Source organism: Bombina bombina, chromosome 6, assembly GCF_027579735.1.
Source record: "Bombina bombina isolate aBomBom1 chromosome 6, aBomBom1.pri, whole genome shotgun sequence".
Classification (NCBI taxonomy): Eukaryota; Metazoa; Chordata; class Amphibia; order Anura; family Bombinatoridae; genus Bombina; species Bombina bombina.
The window spans coordinates 133,339,158-133,353,502 of record NC_069504.1 but is presented as its reverse complement, the minus strand read 5'-3'; the positions used below and the strand labels follow the sequence as shown (position 1 = coordinate 133,353,502).

At 39.8% G+C, this 14,345-nt stretch overlaps 1 protein-coding gene across 3 annotated transcripts in view; it reads right to left on the bottom strand.

The window, feature by feature from the left end:
- TBC1D22A (TBC1 domain family member 22A) overlaps positions 1–14,345 on the bottom strand; it is a 1,537,055-nt gene that overhangs the window by 816,673 nt on the left and 706,037 nt on the right. For all 3 annotated transcript variants that reach the window (XM_053716617.1, XM_053716618.1, XM_053716619.1), the window contains exon 7: positions 10,508–10,570. In XM_053716617.1, the coding sequence (XP_053572592.1) occupies positions 10,508–10,570 (63 nt within the window). The remainder of the gene's footprint in view (positions 1–10,507; positions 10,571–14,345) is intronic.

The window sequence follows — 14,345 nt, the reverse complement described above, 5'->3', positions numbered from 1 at the left end:
GAAAAGTCATCAGGTCTATTTCTGGTAGACCCCATCATTCCAAAATCTGATTGAAAACTTATTTATGTTAAGACTATTTCCCTGCATGAAGGGATTGAGGACTCAGATATTCTGCTTCTCAATTGTTCAGAAGTGAACTGTGGAAATTATACAAAGATTGTTCTCTGCCCAAGAAAGAATCAGAAACACCTCCTTTGTCACTAGATAACTGAGAGTTTCCCCTTGGTGATTGATATACACCACTGCTGTGACATTGTCTGAATGGAAGTGCAGGTAAGTCTCTTCTTTCAGGAGAAGACAGCTCTGAAGGACCCTGAAGATTGCACAGAGTTTTAAGATATTTATTGGAAACTTGCCTCCTGAGGAGACCAAACTCCTTGTGCTCTCCTGGACCCCATACTGCAGCCCAACCCAAGAGACTTCCATCTGTCATGATGATTATTCAGGTTGGACGGACAAAAGATACCCCCAGAGTAACTGACTGTTCCACTATTCACCAGGATGGAGATTTTCTTGTTGTGGGATACAAAGATCTTTTGAGCAAGTTGAGAATAAACCAAGCAAAAGCGATGACATCAGATGCAGCAATCATCAGGCCTAATACCTCCATGCAAAAGGCTACAGTAGGATTTGAGAGAGACTGAAGTTTCACACATGTTGCCTGTAACTTTGATCTCCTTTGATCTGTCAAGGAAAGGCTCATTTTAAACAAATCTATAATGGCTACTAGAAAAGAGACTCTGTTTTTAGGAGATAGAGAACACTTTTAAATGTTGATTCTCCAACCATGATTGAGAAGAAACAACAAAAGCTTGTTGGTATGAGATACTGCTAAAGGTAAAGATGGAGCCTGCACCAAGATATTATCCAGTTATGGAGGTATCTTATTACTGACAAGAGAGTTCCCAAAACCTTTGTAAAATAAAGATTATTGGAGCTGTAGCCAGCCCAAATGGGAGAGCAACAAACTGAAAAAGTCCTGATAAGCAAATTTTAGGAATTGGTGATGGTCTCTGTGGATGGGAATATGAAGGTAAGCATCCTTCAAGTCTAATCATTAACATATATTGCCCTTGTTGAACAAGGGAACACATACTCCAGATTGTTTCCATATTGAAAGCAGGAACCCTGAAGAACTTGTTTAGAGTTTTCAGATCCAGAATAGGCTTGAAAGTTCCCTCTTTCTTGGGAACAATGAAAAGGTTGTAGTAAAAACCTTGGCCTTGTTCTGACATAGGAACTGAAACTATTACTCCCTTGAGTTCTAGATCCTGAACACAATGGAAAAAAGTTGTGTGCCTTTACATGGTCCTTTGAAACATGGGACAGTAAAAACCTTCATCTGGGAGACCTTGATCTGAAGCCAAGGATCTTGTGCAGATTGTGCCCAGGTGTTCTGAAAAATGTGCAGTCTGCCCCTACCAGAAGAGGATCTGAATCAGGGGCTGCACCTTAAAGCTTGATAGAGAAAGAAGGATTTGTTGACTGTTTAGCATTGTTCCAATTGGGGTTAGATTTCCAGGAAAATATAGAAGAAACCTGTTTTGTGATGAGTGGGGTGACCATTGATTCCTTGATTGACAAAAGGAACAAAAGCAGTTAGTAACTCTGTTCTTTCCCTTTGACTGTTTGCCCTGATGGAGAAATGCTCCATTACCTCTAGTCAAATTAGAGATTATAGCATCTAAATCAGACCCCAATAACATATTTCCTTGAAAAGGATCAGATAAAAGTCTAGATTTTGAAACCATCTCTGCTGACCATGATTGGAGCCACAATGCTCTTCTGGTCAAAACAGATAAAGCCATATTTTTGGCATTGATTATAAAAATATCACAGATAAAAGTATTATTAAACAGAATCATCTGAAATTTGATCAGATAAATTATTAAACCAAAGAGTAAAAAACTGCTGTTACACAAACAATACTAACAGCTGTCTTAAAAAAATAAGCCTTTCTGTGAAAAGACTAAAATGTTCTGTCCTTATGGTCTTTAAAGGAAGTAACCTCCAAAGGGATATTAGTGTGTTTTGCTAGGGTGACAACATACACCATTGGATAATTTCCCAACTCGTGGACTGCTCTTTGGTGATAATTTCATTTATCACTTCTGGAACAGAGAAAACCTCTGGAGTCTTAACAGAAGGTTTTGAAATTTTAATCTAATTGTTGGATGGATTTTTCCTCTGAAGGATTAGAGTCTTGAACTCCTAAAGTACATAAAACCGACTTTAATAAGAGTTCTAAGATGAACATAAGCGTGAGCATAAAAGTGGAGTATTCCGAATCCTGATCAGAAATTGACTCCTAATAATTAGAAAGTACTTCACCTTCAGAGGACGGATTTGAAGTGTTAAGAGTCTGAAAATAACTGTTTTATAATAACTGTTCTAAGATACAGTTGAGCACACAAAATATTTAATCCTGTAGCAAAATCTGAAGGACTTATCTTCTACAGAACAGGACAGACTCCTCAAATCCATACTCTCGGCTAGATTTAGAGTTCTGCGGCCAAAGGGGTGCGTTAGCTACACGTGCTATAATAAATCAAGTTCAATCCGATTGGCTAATCCAATCAGCCAATCAGATTGAGCTCGCATTCTATTGGCTGTTCCGATCAGCCAATCAGAATCAAGTTCAATCCGATTAGCTGATCCAATCAGCCAATTAGATTGAGCTTGCATTCTATTGGCTGATCGGAACAGCCAATAGAATGCGAGCTCAATCTGATTGGCTGATTGAATTAGCCAATCGGATTGAACTTGATTCTGATTGGCTGAATCCTATCAGCCAATCGGAATTCGAGGGAAGCCATCTTGGATGACGTCATTTAAAGGAACCGTCATTCGTCGTTCAGTCGTCGGCCAGGATGGATGTTCCGGGTCGGAGGTCTTCAGGATGCTGCCACTCCACTCCGGATGGATGACGATAGAAGATGCCTCTTGGATGAAGACTTCAATCGGATGGAAGACCTCTTCTGCCCCGCTTGGATGAAGACTTCTACCGGATGGAGGACCTCTTCTTGCTCCGCTTGGATGAAGAATTTGGCTCGGCTGGGTGAAGACGACTCAAGGTAGGGAGATCTTCAGGGGCTTAGTGTTAGGTTTATTTAAGGGGGGTTTGGGTTAGATTAGGGGTATGTGGGTGGTGGGTTGTAATGTTGGGGGGGGGTATTGTATGTTTTTTTTTACAGGCAAAAGAGCTGAACTTCTTGGGGCATGCCCCGCAAAGGGCCCTGTTCAGGGCTGGTAAGGTAAAAGAGCTTTGAACTTTAGTAATTTAGAATAGGGTATGGCATTTTTTTTATTTTGGGGGGCTTTGTTATTTTATTAGGGGGCTTAGAGTAGGTGTAATTAGTTTAAAATTGTTGTAATATATTTTTAATGTTTGTAAATATTTTTTTATTTTTTGTAACTTAGTTCTTTTTTATTTTTTGTACTTTAGTTAGTTTATTTCATTGTATTCATTTGTAGGAATTGTATTTAATGTATTTATTGATAGTGTAGGGTTAGGTTTAATTGTAGATAATTATAGGTATTTTATTTAATTAATTTATTGATAGTGTAGTGTTAGGTTTAATTGTAACTTAGGTTAGGATTTATTTTACAGGTAAATTTATAATTATTTTAACTATTTTAGCTATTAAATAGTTCTTAACTATTTAATAGCTATTGTACCTGGTTAAAATAAATACAAAGTTACCTGTAAAATAAATATTAATCCTAAAATAGCTATAATATAAATATAATTTATATTGTAGCTATATTAGGATTTATTTTACAGGTAAGTATTTAGCTTTAAATAGGAATAATTTATTTAATAAGAGTTTATTTATTATTTAGATTAAAATTATATTTAATTTAGGGGGGTGTTAGTGTTAGGGTTAGATTTAGCTTTAGGGGTTAATACATTTATTAGAATAGCGGTGAGCTCCAGTCGGCAGATTAGGGGTTAATAATTTAAGTTAGGTGTCGGCGATGTTAGGGAGGGCAGATTAGGGGTTAATACTATTTATTATAGGGTTAGTGAGGCGTATTAGGGGTTAATAACTTTATTATAGTAGCGGTGCGGTCCGGTCGGCAGATTAGGGGTTAATAAGTGTAGGCAGGTGGAGGGGACGTTGAGGGGGGCAGATTAGGGGTTAATAAATATAATATAGGGGTCGGCGGTGTTAGGGGCAGCAGATTAGGGGTACATAGCTATAATGTAGGTGGCGGCTCTTTGCGGTTGGCAGATTAGGGGTTAATAAGTGTAGGTAGCTGGCGGCGACATTGTGGGGGCAGATTAGGGGTTAATACTATTTATTATAGGGTTAGTGAGGCGGATTAGGGGTTAATAACTTTATTATAGTAGTGGTGCGGTCCGGTCGGCAGATTAGGGGTTAATAAGTGTAGGCAGGTGGAGGGGACGTTGAGGGGGGCAGATTAGGGGTTAATAAATATAATATAGGGGTCGGCGGTGTTAGGGGCAGCAGATTAGGGGTACATAGCTATAATGTAGGTGGCGGCTCTTTGCGGTCGGCAGATTAGGGGTTAATAAGTGTAGGTAGCTGGCGGCGACATTGTGGGGGGCAGGTTAGGGGTTAATAAATATAATATAGGGGTCGGCGGTGTTAGGGGCAGCAGATTAGGGGTACATAAGTATAACGTAGGTGGCGGTCGGCAGATTAGGGGTTAAAAAAATTTAATCGAGTGTCGGCGATGTGGGGGTCCTCGGTTTAGGGGTACATAGGTAGTTTATGGGTGTTAGTGTACTTTAGAGCACAGTAGTTAAGAGCTTTATAAACCGGCGTTAGCCCAGAAAGCTCTTAACTACTGACTTTTTTCTGCGGCTGGAGTTTTGTTGTTAGAATTCTAACGCTCACTTCAGCCACGACTCTAAATACCGGAGTTAGAAAGATCCCATTGAAAAGATAGGATACGCAATTGACGTAAGGGGATCTGCGGTATGGAAAAGTTGTGGCTGAAAAGTGAGCGTTAGACCCTTTTTTGAATGACTCCAAATACCGGCGGTAGCCTAAAACCAGCGTTAGGAGCCTCTAACGCTGGTTTTCACGGCTACCGCAAAACTCCAAATCTAGGCCTCTGTCTTTTATTAGCAGCTCCCTGGGAGGGGGGACTGAAATCAGTCCGAGGGCTCTTCTCAAAGAACAATTTGGAGTACCTTAATTCTTCAAAGACTGGCATACCAATAAAGGAGAGGGATGAAGGGTTCTTGGCCGTTTTGGGAATCTTTGCCTCCTCCTAGTGGCCAGAAGTTAAATTCCATGTGTAATGGCTCATGGGCTCTCACCACCCTATAGAAGTAATATATATATAATTTTTATTTTTTATTGAACACTGGATATTTTACAGTTATATAGTAAGCCTGAAAATTAGAAAGATTAAATGTTACTATTTCTATTAAGCCTCTAGATCAGAGATGGGCAGACTTTTGTAAGGCAAGGGCTACCTCAAATGTTATTCCAAGTGACGTGGTCACCTAACTAAAAACAAAACAAAAAAAACACCATGATTCAACATCATTGGTCAGCTCATATTTTATTAATTTTGCGATCCATTCACCGCACTTGTAGCAGCCTTCTTGTCTCTAACGAAGATGGTTGTGTAGTAGAAGTTTGGTGCTGAGGATCATGTGAAACTTGTATGTAAGTTATATACTGTATATATATATATATATATATATATATATATATATATATATATATATATATGTAATGCTACACCCCTGAGGCTCGATATGAGTCCTGCGTGCTGATAGGCATGTTTAGCAGTCTGCATAAGTAAGAGATAGATTTCTCACACATCTACAATGGTGAAATCTTTCTCTTACTACGCAGACTTTGGAAATCCAGGCGGTCACCTCAAAATTCACTCACGGTCCACTGGTAGACTGTGATCTACCTCTTGCCCACCCCTACTCTAGATAAAAAAGGGCAATGACTATTCAAAAGTACATACACAATTCCATAAGGAGATTGTTTAGAGTTTTCATCAACCATGACAAAAGCTGCTGTATCTGTCAATCAAAAGGTAAAGATATAATATTTACATTCCGTTGCAAGGATAAATATTTTGAAATAATTCTCAGTTGTGTGAAATACAACCGCTGATAATTACTTGCTCTGTGCATCCATTAGCATTCACTGACTTAAATCCTTTTAAAATGTGGTTTGTGGGTGATTTTGCTGAACCTACGGACTGAAATGTCAGACATAAGGATCTGAGAACTATTTTAAATAATGCATATAAGATTTTTAAGTAAGTGATACAATTTGTTATATGGAAAATAATAGCACATTTTTAGTGCTAGAATACATAAAGGAAAAGCATAAAATAAAAAAAATGAAAAAATTATGCTTACCAGATAAATTCCTTTCTTTCCTGGCAGGGAGAGTCCACAACTTAATCCCTTTATGTTGGGAAATACAACTCCTGGCCACCAGGAGGAGGCAAAGACACCCCAGCCAAAGGCTTAAAGGGACAGTCTAGGCCAAAATAAACTTTCATGATTCAGATAGGGCATGTAATTTTAAACAATTTTCCAATTTACTTTTATCACCAATTTTGCTTTGTTCTCTTGGTATTCTTAGTTGAAAGCTTAACCTAGGAGGTTCATATGCTAATTTCTTAGACCTTGAAGGCCACCTCTTTTCAGAATGCATTTTAACAGTTTTTCACCACTAGAGGGTGTTAGTTCATGTGTTTCATATAGATAACACTGTGCTCGCATACGTGAAGTTATCTGGGAGCAGGCACTGATTGGCTAAACTGCAAGTCTGTCAAAAGAACTGAAATAAAAGGGCAGTTTGCAGAGGCTTAGATACAAGATAATCACAGAGGTTAAAAGTACATTAATAAAACTGTGTTGGTTATGCAAAACTGGGGAATGGGTAATAAAGGGATTATCTATCTTTTAAAACAATAAAAATTCTGGTGTAGACTGTTCCTTTAAATATCCCCCCAGTCATTTGGCCGAGGGAACGAGGAAAAGTAGGAGAAGCATCAGGGTATAAAGGTGCCAGAAGAAAAACAAAAAGGCAGCCGCCCAAACAAAGAATAACTTACAGACGGGGTCGTGGACTCTCCCGGCCAGGAAAGAAAGGAATTTATCTGGTAAACATAAATTTTGTTTTCTTTCCATAAGGCAGGGAGAGTCCACAACTTCATTCCTTACTGTTGGGAAAACAATACCCAAGCTTCAGAGGACACTGAAGGAATAACGGGAGGGAACAAAAAAGAGGTGGACCCTAATCTAAGGGCACCACAGTCTGCAAAACCTTTCTCCCGAAAGCTGCTTCAGCCGAAGCAAACACATCAAACTTGTAAAATTTTAAAAAAGTATGTAAGGAGGACAGGTAGTTGCCTTAAAAATCTGATCCATTGAAGCTTTGTTCTTAAAAGCACAGGAAGAATCTACTGCTCTAGTGGAATGAGCCGTAATCCTCTCAGGAGGCTGTTGTCCCGTCGTCTCATAAGCTAGGCGGATGACACTTCTCAACCAGAAAGACAGGGAAGACGTAGTGGCCTTCTGACCCCTACGTTTACCCGCATAGATCACAAAGATGAGATTGTCTGAACTCCTTAGTAGGTTGAAGGTAGAACGTCAAAGCACGAACCGCATCCAGATTGTGAAGAAAACGTTCCTTCGCCTAAGAAGGATTGGGACACAAGGAAAGAACAACAATCTCTTGATTAATGTTGCAATCCGACACCACCCTAGGAAGGAAACCTAACTTAGTACATAAAACCGCCTTATCAGCATGCAAAACAAGGTAACGGGGGTCACATTACATGGCAGAAATTTTGGAGACTCTGCAAGCAGAGACAACAGCCAATAGAAGCAAAATCTTCCAAGATAACAGTTTAATGTCAACATTATGCATGGGCTCAAGCAGAACCTGTTGCAACACACAAAGAACAAGGTTGAGACTCCATGGCGGAGCCATCTTTCTAAACACAGGCCTGATCCTAGTCAGAGCCTTAACAAAGGACTGCACATCTGGAAACTCAGCTAATTTCTTGTGCAGCAACACCGACAGGGACAATATCTGTCCCTTCAGAGAACTAGCAGATAGACCCTTCTCCACTCCATCCTGGAGAAAATTAGGAAAGTTTCCAACTTCTTATCCATAGATTCTCGAAAGGAAGAGATATCCTAAAGAGGGATAGTAGTACGCTTAGATAGCGTTGAAATGGCGCCATCCACCTTAGGGATGGAGCCCCACAGTTCTACTTGAGAGTCAGGGACTGGGAACAATTTTTTTTTAAAGTAGCCAAGGGAGAAAAGGATTTCTAATTATTTCCCATTCGTTACTAATAATGTTTGCCATACGAACTGGGACCGAAAAAGGTTGTGGGACCTTCCTGTCTTCATAAACCTTATCTAATTTAGGGATCTTAGGTTCCTCAGGTAGCTTAGCCTCTGGAACCTCTAGCGTAGACATGACCTCCTGCAGTAAAAAACGCAGATGATCAATTTTAAATCTAAAGGAGAGTTCCTCTGCTGGAGGTGATTTAGTAATAGAAGTTTCCGACTCCGAAAGTTCTCCCTCTGATGCCACAGAGGTTAACTCATCCTCAGATAGCTGGGACAAAAAAGCTAGATGTGATTGGAAATTAGATTTATCTAAAACAGGAGAACCGTGTTTAACCTTTCTCTTATGTTTCCCAGAGATAGGTAGGGCACTCAGGGCCACGGACACACAGATTGTAACTGTGCGGTAAAACAGGAATAAGGCCCCCTCCAGACGGAGAAATAGCTGTGCCGCGGGGAACTGCGTGTGAAGTGATTAGGGTAGAAAAGATAGAAATTTATCGAGAAAACTTATACAAAAATAAACGTTTTAAATATAGAAAGGCATATTTACAAAGCCAATGGCTGGAGCACTCACCACCTCCTAGACCCAGACAAGTTGTCAAGAAACGCACCTCAGGAACGCTATCTGCAGCAGAATTGTAAGGAAGTGAATGAAGCCACACCCGGCACATGGTGCACAAGGCAGGACCTCCCCTGCTATGAAAAAGTGTGCAAAGCTATTAGGAGCTGTGCAACATACAAAAGTGAAAGTAAAACCTGCCTGTTCCAGCCAAAAGTACACAGTATATATGAGCCCTGAAAATGTTCTTCACAAATGTTAAAGCAGTATATAAAATCCCCAAACTGTTCCCAGTTTCAATCCTACTGAGGTATAGAGGAGTCACACTGTGACCCTATATAAGGCGTCCCTGCTATATGAAAATAACACCAACTTAACCTCCAGGATCCGTGCTGTGGAACAGATACAGCCTCTGAAGTGTGACAGCCTTGTAGCGATGCTCTGACAGGGACCTGAGTGTGGAAAAGCAAGCAGTGTCAACACTGATTGCTCGGGTGTTGTTAGATAGACAGTCTGAATGGCTTTGCAGAAAAACTTTACCTGCATCTCCAGACTCTAACTTTCATCAATACTCTAACTGAAAGGTTTATACGATTACTTCCAGTCCTCTCTTGAAGGGAACATATCGTTAAGGACTATCCGGATCTTCTGACACTTCTCTGCCATCCTCCTCTAGTGACGAAACGCAAAGAATGACTGGGGGGATAGGGGAAGTGGGAGGGATATTTAAGCCTTTGGCTGGGGTGTCTATGCCTCCTCCTGGTGGCCAGGTGTTGTATTTCCCAACAGTAAGGAATTAAGTTGTGGACTTTTTCCTGCCTTATGGAAATAAAACCTGTTTTCTTACACCAGACATTTCTTTAAACTTTAAAACAGAACTTGACAAATACCAGGAATCAGTGAGCCATAGCTCTTAAAAAATAACTTCAGGTTTCCTAATTATTTGGACAAGACATTTTTTTTCTGTAGCCAAAGCAAAGGGATACATATGAAATGACAGATGCACACTCTAAAAAGTGTTGTTTATCTACTGTAACAAATCATGTAATGTAGTATAATAAAGAACCTTAATCATATATATACCAAACAATACATCTGCTCAACCTGCCAACTGGCTATAACATTTAGTTCCACTGGAAAAAAAATCAGCTCTCTACTTAACAAAAATGAAACATAAAAATGTAATAGTGTAACTAAGAACAAATAATGCACCATGAAACAATCTGGGCCATTATAGTGGAAAAGGTTTACTATTTTTAAAATTACATAATGTGACAAATTAGGGCATATCATTTTAACAATATAATAACCCTTTAACATGGGTGAAGCTAATTGGAAATTACTGTGTTTCATAGTATTACGATCAATATTTTCCCCTGAAGAAAATAATTTCTTATCCATTTGGCCTGAGAATTAAATATAAACTTGTTGTTGTTGTTTTCTTTGTTTTTTCATTAATTTTATAGAGAAAAATTGAATGAATAAATTAATTGGTGCGTAGACTGATAAACTGTCAAACACACAGATATACAGAAAGATGCAAACCAATTACTTTCAGAGGAATCCTAGTTTACTTAAAATTGTGACCACAAGTACAAGTATATCATCCTTGCTTCAAAGTTACTTACCTCAGTCACTACTGGTTGAAGAAGTAACGTTTCTGGGCTCATACGAGGAATATCTATTTGAATCTGCAAGCACAAAATATATATGAAAAAATATAAATAAACATATAAGGAGCTTTTATATAACTTGCTAGCAAAAGCTGATACATGTTTGATGTCCATATTTTGTTATACTAAAGTATTTCATTACATTAATGTGAGCATTTTCTCATTTGATTGCTAATTTTGTATTTGATACTGGTTTTGTTTACTGTAAACTGGTATTGACTTTTTAACTTTTATAATTTAATCACAAATTGAAAGCCTTTATAATCTGATAGGAAATTGTTAGCATATTATTTATAGACCTCTTATCTGAAAGCATATTAGCAACAGATTGCTTACGATTTGATTATATATACTGAATGTTAGTAGTATATATTATGAACAGATTGCAAATTGAAGTCATGACATACCTAATTGTATACAGTAATTTCTATTTCAAGAAAAAAAAAATATTTTCCATATAGATATAAAACCCAAAATTATTATTTTGCGATTCAGAAAGTGCATACAATATAAAAAAAAAGTTTCTAATTTCCTTTTTTTCTCAAATGTGTTTGTTCTTATGGTATTCTTTGTTGAAAACATACCTGGGTAGGTATCTGAAGCACTACATCGCAGGAAAATAGTGCCATTTGCTCTTGCACATGGATAACATTCTTGCAAAACTTCTGCCATATAGTGCCCTAGATAGAGCTTATTCCCCAAGATACCAAGAGAACGAAGAACATGTGACAATAGAAGTACATTTATAAGTTTAAATTCATGCCACTTTAATTATATTTATTTATAAGATATTTTATGTTATGCATGTTATGGCAATTGCTTTTTATTTTAATGGAATTTCAAATTCTAAATGAATTTTTTTTTTTTTTTAAACTGCCATTATTTTATAAACTTACATCTAAGTTACTTATTTAATTCTCCTTAATGCACTGCTCCATTTGTATTGCTAAACATTTTACTGTTTGTAATATGCTCAGTTTATCACTGTTCCTTGTACGAACTCTGGTTATGACACAATAAAAATGTCACTACCACTTAAAGTGATTTTCAGTCTCTAAAAAACTCTTACTTTACTGCTAGAAACACCCCTCATGTATATTATGGGGAGAGCAGAACAGATCCACAACAGTCTTGGAGAAAAAGGTCCTGCTCACTGTAAAAACATAAATTATGCTTACCAGATAATTTAATTTCCTTCTGTACAAGGAGAGTCCACGACTTCATTCCTTACTGTTGGGAAACAATGAACCTGGCCACAAGGAGGAGGCTAAAACACCCCAGCCAAAGGATTAAATACATCTCCCACTTCACCCATCCCCCAGTCATTCTGCAGAGGAAACAAAGAACGGAATAAAAAAATATCAGGGTATAAAAGGTGCCAGAAGAAAATTATAATTTAGGGGGCCGCCCATCGGAGAACAGGGGCGGGGGCCGTGGACTCTCTTTGTAAAGGAGGAAATGAAATTATCTGGTAGAGGCCTCATTCTTAAAGGCCCAAGAGGAAGCCACTAGTAGAATGAACCATACTTCTCTGAGGAGGTCTATATCCTGTTGTCTCAAAGGCTAAGCAAATAAGACTCCTCAACCAAAAGGATAAAGAAGTCGAAGAGACCTTCTGGCCCTTACGCTTCCCAGAATATGCAACAAATAAGACAGCCTTATCCGATTGGAACACCAGATAAGGAGGCTCACATTGCAAGGCGGCAATCTAAGATGCGCTGAAGCAATAGCCAGTAGAAAGAGAACTTTCCAGGACAACAACTTAATATCGATTCCATGCATAGGTTTAAACGGAGTCCATTGCAAAACCTTAAGAACCAGATTCAGACTCCAAGGGGGAGCCGAAGATCTGAACACAGGTCTGATCCTAATTAGAGCCTTAACAAAGGACTGAACATCTGGAAGCTCGGAGAGCCTCTTGTGCAGTAAAACAGACAAGGCCAAAATCTATCCCCTCAGGTAACTGCCGGAAAGACCCTTCACCTGACCGTCCTGGAGAAAAATCAGAATTCTGGCAACCTTAACTTTATGCCAAGAAAATTCACGCTCTTCACACCAGAATAAGTAGGTTCTCCACACCTTATGAAAGATGTGACGAGTAACCGGGCTTATGAGCTTGAATGGGAGTATCAATAACTCTCTCAGAAACCCCTCTCTTGGCTAGGACTAAGCGTTCAATCTCCACGCAGTCAGCCTCAGAGAATCTAGATTTTGATGAACAAAAGGACCCTGTTCAATGGAGAAGATGACATCCTCACTAGGTCCGTGAACCACATCCTTCGCGGCCATGATGGAGCAATCAGAATTACTGGCGCTTGCTCCTGCTTGATGCGGGCCACTACTCGAGGTAGGAGATGTAAAGGTGGAAAAAGGTAGATTAGATTGAACCTCCAAGGTACTGCATCTATTAGCTCCGCTTCAGGATCCCTGGACCTCGACCCATTTCTGGGTAGTTTGGTATTGAGACGATACGCCATGAGATCTATCTCCGGCGTCCCCCACATTAAGCATATCTCCGCAAACACTTCGGGATGGAGGACCATCCCCCGGATGAAAGGATTGTCTGCTGAGAAAGTTCACTTCCCAGTTGTCCACACCCGGGATGTGGATCGCTGACAGCGAACAGCTGTGGGCCTCCGCCCACTCAATATTTCAAGATACTTCCCTCATCGCTAGGGAGCTTCTCGTTCCCCCCTGATGGTTGATGTAAGCCACTAAGGTTATAGTGCACCAAGGTTATATTGTCCTATTGGAATCTGATAAACTGGGACAAACCCATAAGAGGCCAAGCCTTCAGAGCATTGTAGATTGCTCGAAGCACCAAAATGTTCATATAATCCATAGTCACAATCTCCCAGGATGGTCTGAGAAAGGATGTCTGGACAGAACCACCAAGATAGCGATTCTCTCGACCGGTTGTCCAGGGAAATCTGTTGAGGCAGATCCGAATGATCGCCGTTCCACTGCGTCAGCATGCACAGCTGTAGCGGTCTGAGACGGAACCTGGCAAAAGGAATTATGTCCATGCTGGACACCATGAGACCAATTACCTCCATACACTGAGCTACAGATGGCCTTAAGGAGGACCGAAGGGCAAGACTTGCCGAAGCTAGCTTACACCGTCTCGTGGTCGGTTAGAAATATCCTCATGGATACTGAATCTATTACGGTGCCCAGGAATTCTACCCTGGTGCTTGGGAAGAGAGAAATCTTCACTAAGATTATCTCCCATCCATGTGCCTCTGCTAGACGAAAGGATAGCGCTTGAACCAGAATATCGTCCAAGTAGGGAGCTACTGCTATACCTTGGGTTCTGGCGACAGTCAGGACAGCTCCCAGAGCCTTTGTCAAGATTTTTGGGGCCATAGCTAGACGAAACGAAAGTGCAATGATCTGGAAGTGCTGATCCAGGAACGCAAACCTTAGAAAATTGTAAGTGAAGTGGTCCCTGTGGATTGGAACGTGAAGGGTAGGCATCCTTCAGATCTATAGTGGTCATGAACTGTCCTTCCTGAACTAGAGGAAGAATGGACCTTATCGTCTCCATCTTGAAAGAGGGGACATTTAGAAACTTGATTAAGCACTTTAGGTCCAGAATTGGGCGGAAAGTTCCCTCCTTCTTTGGGACCACAAACAGATTTGAGTAGTATCCCAAACCTCTTTCTGTGATAGGAACCAGGACAATGACCCCAAAGGAGGACAAATCCTGCACGCACCCCAGAAAAGCTTCCCTCTTTCCTGGTTTTAAAGAAAGGCTTGAGAGGAGAAATCTGCCCTTGGGTGGATGATATTT